This window comes from Olea europaea, chromosome 3 (assembly GCF_002742605.1).
Source record: "Olea europaea var. sylvestris chromosome 3, O_europaea_v1, whole genome shotgun sequence".
Taxonomy (NCBI): domain Eukaryota; kingdom Viridiplantae; phylum Streptophyta; class Magnoliopsida; order Lamiales; family Oleaceae; genus Olea; species Olea europaea.
This window is the reverse complement of record NC_036239.1, coordinates 436273-443183: the sequence shown is the minus strand read 5'-3', so window position 1 is coordinate 443183 and position 6911 is coordinate 436273. Positions and strand designations below refer to the sequence as shown.

At 33.8% G+C, this 6911-nt stretch overlaps 1 protein-coding gene across 1 annotated transcript; it reads left to right on the top strand.

Moving 5' to 3' along the window:
- Window positions 1-555: 555 nt before the first annotated feature.
- On the top strand, window positions 556-5661 carry LOC111380653 (WD repeat-containing protein 13-like). Its single transcript, XM_023004283.1, has 12 exons — window positions 556-950; window positions 1543-1652; window positions 1833-1902; window positions 2763-2907; window positions 3011-3148; window positions 3492-3631; window positions 3744-3791; window positions 4208-4318; window positions 4417-4598; window positions 4682-4803; window positions 5182-5258; window positions 5332-5661. Exons 1-12 carry the CDS (start codon window positions 738-740, stop codon window positions 5440-5442), a joined length of 1467 nt encoding a protein of 488 aa, XP_022860051.1. The 5' UTR covers window positions 556-737; the 3' UTR covers window positions 5443-5661.
- The last annotated feature ends 1250 nt before the right edge of the window (window positions 5662-6911 follow it).

The window sequence follows — 6911 nt, the reverse complement described above, 5'->3', positions numbered from 1 at the left end:
AACCAAAATTAAATATTAATTTTTTATTTAAGCAAGTGATTAAATAAATAATTAAATAAAGAAATTAAATATTAAATAAATAATATATATAACCGATTAAGATAATTAATTAATGAAATATTTAAAAGAGAAACCAAAATTAAATATTAATTTTTTATTTAAGCAAGTGATTAAATAAATAATTAAATAAAGAAATTAAATATTAAATAAATAATATATATAACCGATTAAGATAATTAATTAATGAAATATTTAAACAAGAAAGTATATTTAATATTAATTTTTTTAATTTGAGTAATTGTTTAAAATAAATAATTAAATGTAAAGTGAAAAGTGTTTGATTTTTTAATTTGTAACTTAAACGTATTTTTGTCTTTTGAAACAAAATTTTATCTTTATAATTGTATAAACTACTAAATGATATTTTTGTCTTTTACTCAATAAAATGCCATTTTGGTGATAGACAAAATTTTTTTATTAAAGTGAAAAAATACGTTTTTGACTTGGCCAAACTAAAAATTACCCACCTACAAACAGGGGCTTAATTACACCAACCGAGTAACTGCCGATTGCACATCCCCAATTCATTTACTGGCATTTTCAAGTCCGTGTCCACAACCCATCTAGATCTTCACATATTTTTTTATTTTAGAAAGCCAAATCGAAAACGCGAGCATCTCCGATCGCCGAAAGTTGTTGCTTTTTGTCGAATAATTCGATGAAAAATCAACAATAACATGGATGAACAAGCGGAAAAGAGTTCGCCTGAAAATGACGATTCGAAGTTGGAAAATGGTGAAAAGAAGAATGAGGACCTGACATTTGATCCAGAAATCTTCAGTTGTATGCTTCAGCCTTCGCCTGCAGATTCTGATTCTGACCCCAATTACATTGGAATCCGCCGACTCCTCCTCTATCGGAAAGCTCAGTCTGGTGTCTTACGCCGCAAGGTACTCCTCGAATTCGTCTATGAATATTCGTGTATGCATTTACGCGTCTATTATAAGTATTATTTATAATGTACGTATATTAGTTATATACTCTTGCATTGTGTAATTTGGACTCCTGATCGTTGATCTGTGTTAAGGGTTGTGAGTGTGAAAATGCACAAGTCATCATCATTCCATATTATTTGCTATATTTATATGCGTTTTAGTATCGGTGCATAACTAAGTGCCAACTATGAGCGTGATTATTGAGTACTCTGAAGATTGTAACGTGACTTAGCATTGTCTTCGTTCATCTTTGATTTAAATGATGATATGCATTTTCCTTATATCTACGTTAACCTAAACGTGCTCTCATAATTAGTGTTCTATAATTTAAATAATCTTCATCGGTGAATAGAACTTCAAGGCACTATGTTTAATTTCCCAAAATTAACATTTCTAGAAATTAGTAAGGGGAATAATTATTTTATTTATTGGAAGCAAATTTTCAATTCTTATAATTTTGTTAAATAAATTTAGTACATTTTATAAATCAACATAGTAAGGAGTTCATCATATGAAAATGTTGATTTGGTGTGGTTTCTTGTTGTAGGATTGGAGATGTAATGGAAAAGGTTATGTTGCCTTTCGTAATTACATTAATAGGCCGAGAAATTGGGATGGTTTACAAACACCGAGTTACCCGAGCACTCCAGGACAGAGGTTACTGAAATACTAATTTGATCACAGATGACAATGAATTATCGTTTGTTGTTATTTTGAATCCTTCATTTTCAAGTTTTTAAAATTTTGAAAGAAATTCATCTTAACAATATGAGTATTATTTAAATTTGTGTTCCATATGATTCTCACATCAGGGTAATTTACTGGTTGATGCATCAGTGAGCGATGGATACCATCTACAAGTCCAATCTCCCATTTGTTTGAGGTGGACAGCTGGGGTACAAGCAGGGTATGTGTCATTTCTCTATTACGTTTGTTGTTCTATCCAAGTTTCAGGCTTATAATGATCACAAGTAGGAAAAAGTAAAAGGTTGTCAGCAATTCACAAGGCACCATGCTCTTTACACCTGTGCCCCAAGCTTAGAATTGAGGCATGTGAAATAAGATAACTTGAGTTGCTTGACAATTGTCTTCATTAGAGTTAGTTAAGCAAATTGATAATTAGTACTTGAAAGATTTTTGAAAAAGGTTGGCTCTGTTGACCTGTAGGGAAGAAGGAAGCCTTTACTAACAGACCTATAGCCTATGATTCATTTAAGCTTCATGATCATTGGTGGGGACAAGTTATTTATGGTTTTTGGATAAGACTCTGCCGTATATGCTTATGATATTTTTAGTTTTCTTTTCTCTAATGTTCTCCATATGGCAAGTCGAAACCGTTGCATTTATGGTCCTGTGGCTATTAGGTTGACGTGCACGCAATACATGTGGTCTGCACGTATATACACATGCACGGACATTTTTTCCTTAAATCATTCAAACCAAGAACCTACCGGTTAAAACTAATCTGACTGTCACATTGAGTCTTGTAAGTTTTTGCAAATGTAGATATAGAGAGCAAATGCTTATTGGGATTAATTGATAAGCATTAACGAAATTGATATAGGATAAATTTCTAGAATTTCAAGTAAATTTTTACTATATGTTCCTACTATATTATCTTCTTCAAAATAACCACAAATATATGTATGTATGTGTGTATATATATATTCTTTTGATTTGTTGTGAATTATAGCCTCATATGTCATACTTAGAATAAGGATTGTTTAGGCATGTCATTTAATAAGTCTTATTCTTCCTTTGTTCCAGGATTTACAAAGTGGAAATCGACAATTCAGTTTCCACACAAGTGCCAGTTCAAATGCAAGTGATACTGAGCTCCCACATAGAAAGGGCGAACCTGCATATTCCTTTGTAGGAATGCACTGCATTTTTGACCAGTGCAAGGCCATGGGTATGTCTCTGAGAGAACAAGACCAGATTGTATTTTGTAGCTGCCTATTCTGGTGTTATTGGAATTTTTACATTCTGAAGTAACCAACAGTCATTATTTGTAGTTACGGTCATAAAGTTTGGGCACATGAGTTCTGATCTACTTGCTTATGGAGCATCAGATGGAAGCTTGACTGTATGCACTGTTTCTACGTCACCTGCAGTTCTCAAGCAGTTAACAGGACATACAAAAGATGTCACAGGTAGGATTAATTGATATTCTGTCTGTAGGAACTTTTTGCTAATCAACTATCAATATTCCACCCCTCTAGGAGACCTCTTGATGGCTCCATTCGTCTTGATGTAGAACATTTTTTGACTGAACTCATATTAAATTTTCAATCCTCCTCTGTCAATTGTAATCCTCCCTAGACCTCAGTCACACTTTAAATGTCCGCCTAAAATCTTCAGAGGGAAATATTGGACAACCTAGGGGATTGTGGTAGTTTATTTTGAGTATTTTAAAACATTCTCACACATGCACGGTTCATGATTTACACCGGTAAGTACTCTGTCTCCATTGAGTTCTAAAATTTCTCTCATCAGATTTTGACTTCTCAACTAACAATCAGTACATCACATCTTCCTCAATCGACAAAACTGTAAGAGTATGGGATATCTCGAAAGGCCTTTGTATGAGGGTGATTTATGGAGTTTCACCAGAACTTTGTATTCGTTTTCATCCGGTGAGTATGTGAAATTTCATGCTATTTTCGTCGTTTCTGCTCTGAAAGAGTATAGTTTATTATGTTTCAAGTTTGCAGGTCTATGTCATTTTTGCCTATTTTACTGGTGCAGGTGAACAATAATTTTCTTTCAGTTGGCAATGCAAACAAAGAGATAATGGTAAATCATGTGAAACTTACACTTACTGCTGGCAATTTCTAATTATTGAAACCACAACTATTCTGGGTGGGTGTTTCATCAAAACGTTGAATCCATTTATTTCCCTATGTCATTTTCTTCTTTTTTATTTTCTTTGGTTGAGGATGTCAGTATATGTGCTTGTTTGTGTGGTATCCCAGGCACTTTGGAGGACATACCCTTCGTGTGCCCAGATTGTAGTGCCTCCTTTACCTTTTCTTGGTGCTATCCAAAAAATTTATTATTTTGTCTTGCAATGGTTGCGTGTCTTTGATATCGTGCTGCATATTGGAGACTCTGCCATCCTACAGATAAATCAAATGCATTGTTTGATGCGTTACCTTATGTAAGACACTTAACATTCTCTCACTTTCACATGTTTATAACTGGCATTCTAGGTGTTCAATTTCAGCACTGGAAGAACAATCAGTAAAGCAACCTTTGACAGTGAGGTTACTGCTATGGACCAGGACCACACTGGTCAGCTTATTTTCTGTGGTGATGCTAAGGTGCGTTTGCTGCGCAAGGACTCCACCTCTGCTAACTGATAAACTCTAATTTTTGTATTTTTTCAAGAATTAGAAATTTTCTTTCCAAATGATTGCAGGGATATGTATACACAGTTAGTATGGACTCACGTACAGGTGCCTTATCTAGGTCTCATCGTAATAAAAGTAGCAGCAAGCAAAATTCTCCAGTAACTACTGTGCAGTACAGGACCTTTTCTTTGCTCGCCCGAGGTCCTGTGTTGCTAACTTTTTCTCGAGATGGAAGTTTGTCTTTCTTCAGGTTGTTCTGTAACATTTGTCTTTTTACTTTCAGATATAATTTCTGTTTTCTAATACGATAGGCGGTGTTTTGGTGTGGTGTAGCGTCTCTTTGGAGGTACAAGGTTATTTGACCGTTCGTTGTACACTTAAATTGGCTCCACGACTGCATAGCATTCGTGCCTCTTTCTGTCCTCTACTTTCCCTTGAGAAGGGAGAATTTATAGGTATGCATGCCAATTTATAAGATAATCCTTTCTCTATGTTCATACCAATTTAAAAGATAATGCTTTTGCAAATTTTATCTCAATGTCAGTAAAAGGCGTTCCTTTGATGTTCTTATGGCCACTGTTACTTTTTTAAGTAATTTTTTGTTTCAAAACGTCAGGATATATTATTTTTTTCTTACTTTCGAGTTAAAAATGTTACTCATTTTTCAAAAGTAGCTCTCACATCAAGTTAATTATTTATTGGCTTAGACAAACATGATATTTGTCATCTTGCCTGCCAAATCCTTTAGGCAAAAATTGCTTTCTTTCACAAGTTTATTCATAGCAACAAGAATCTCATTCTCATTGCTGACACTGCTATGTACGTCAATGAAGTTGCGGGGAGTGAAGATGCTAATGTCTATTTCTATGATTTAACTCGACCAAAACACACGTGTGTAAACAAACTACAGGTAAATATCAAATTTTCCTGAGACTTGTTCGACTGGCTTCATGTACTTCAGTGATTGTTTATTATTACTGCAGGGTCATGGCTACCCGGTTATAGGCATTGCTTGGAACCATGGAGAGAATTTGTTGGCTTCTTCAGATTTTGGTGGAACTGTCATTGTATGGAAAAGAGCAAAGACAAGTTGAACAATTCTATGAAGGACCGGATTTTCGACTCTGTAATTTGTTTTACCTTATACTGAACCCAGGGGTTTAGGAATAGAACACATTTGCGTAGGCCTCTGGCTCTGGTGGGTTCTTTGGAAAAAGGTGAATCCAAATGAGATAAATCCATTGTATAATTTTTGTACTGAATTTTGGTTGATTTCATGTGATGGACATTTAAATATCTTAAACCGATGAGAAGTATAAACAATCTATTGTAGTCTAGTTGGTCAGGATACCTGGCTCTCACCCGAAAGATCCGGGTTCAAGTCCCGGCAACGGAAATCGTTTTGGTTCTCTTGCGTGTTACAGATTTTAAAAGCTTTATTTTAGGAAAAATTATAATGGGGTCCTTAACCTTTGCAAGAAGTATGGATAGATCCCCAATCTTCCAACATTGGCAGCGCCATCACCAACCTTCCACTTTTGTACAAGCGTTGGTCCTCTTAATCTTCCAACATTTGCACTAAGAAATTTCTATACAATCTTTGAGTCGGTTTCCCAATACATACTTGTAGATATATTCTTGTATAGCTGCAGTCACTGCATTTCTTCAAGAACGAAATAGAAGAATTTTTTATTTTTTTTTATTTACACGTGAATTTTGCAGCAGAAATTTAGGTACTCAGTCTAATGCAAAACTAGGCTAAAATGATTTTCTAACAATCATTCATGAAATTGCATTCTCGCCATTGAAGCATCCAACGGCTACACTCACGAGTGGAATCCTGTTTACCGGAGCATGTAAGTTGACAACTGCAGGAGAGGAGGGAAATTTTTTTTTATTAAAGTTAACCCTCAAGAATTGTATCCATTGTCAACCATGGAGTCATTACAAAAGATCCTACTTTCGAATGAACAGGGCTACTTCAAAGGTTTAATCTTTAATAGCAAGATTTAAGAGACATCATGTGCATATTTAGTGCATAGTAGTTTCTACTGGAAAATACAATAACTAAAGATTTAGGGGATGTATTTAATTGAAACTTCTAATGAGTTTTTAGAATTTAAAAGGTTTAGGACTATTCAATGTAGACTTTTTGAGACTCTAAAAGTATTGGAGCATTCAATTGAGACTTTTATAGAATTATTATTAAAATATATTTTTTTCTATTAATTATATTAATTTCTATTTTTCTTTTTCTCTCTGTCATTGTTTATCTCTGTTTTCTATGACTTCCAATTGAATAAAAAAAAATCTATAAAAAAATCAACAGAAGTCATCACTTTAAAAAATAAATAAATAAATAAAAAAGTTCATCAGAATTTTCGAAAATCCCAATTGAATACATCCTTTTAGTTATTTTCCTTTACTTCATATTGTCTAGTACTATATAATCCATCTTAACAAATATGTGAATTAAGTCAAGTCGGAATACAGAACTTTCAATAACTCTTCCGAAATTTTTTCTTGAGGAAATTTCAGAATGGGTGCTGAATTTCCAAGAAAA

Excerpts from the sequence above, each read along its gene's own strand:
- LOC111380653 (XM_023004283.1), top strand. The coding sequence starts at position 738 with ATGGATGAACAAGCGGAAAAGAGTTCGCCTGAAAATGACGATTCGAAG. Across the intron at positions 2,908-3,010 it reads TGACCAGTGCAAGGCCATGG|TTACGGTCATAAAGTTTGGG; the intron begins GTATGTCTCTGA and ends CATTATTTGTAG. Across the intron at positions 3,149-3,491 it reads ACATACAAAAGATGTCACAG|ATTTTGACTTCTCAACTAAC; the intron begins GTAGGATTAATT and ends TTCTCTCATCAG.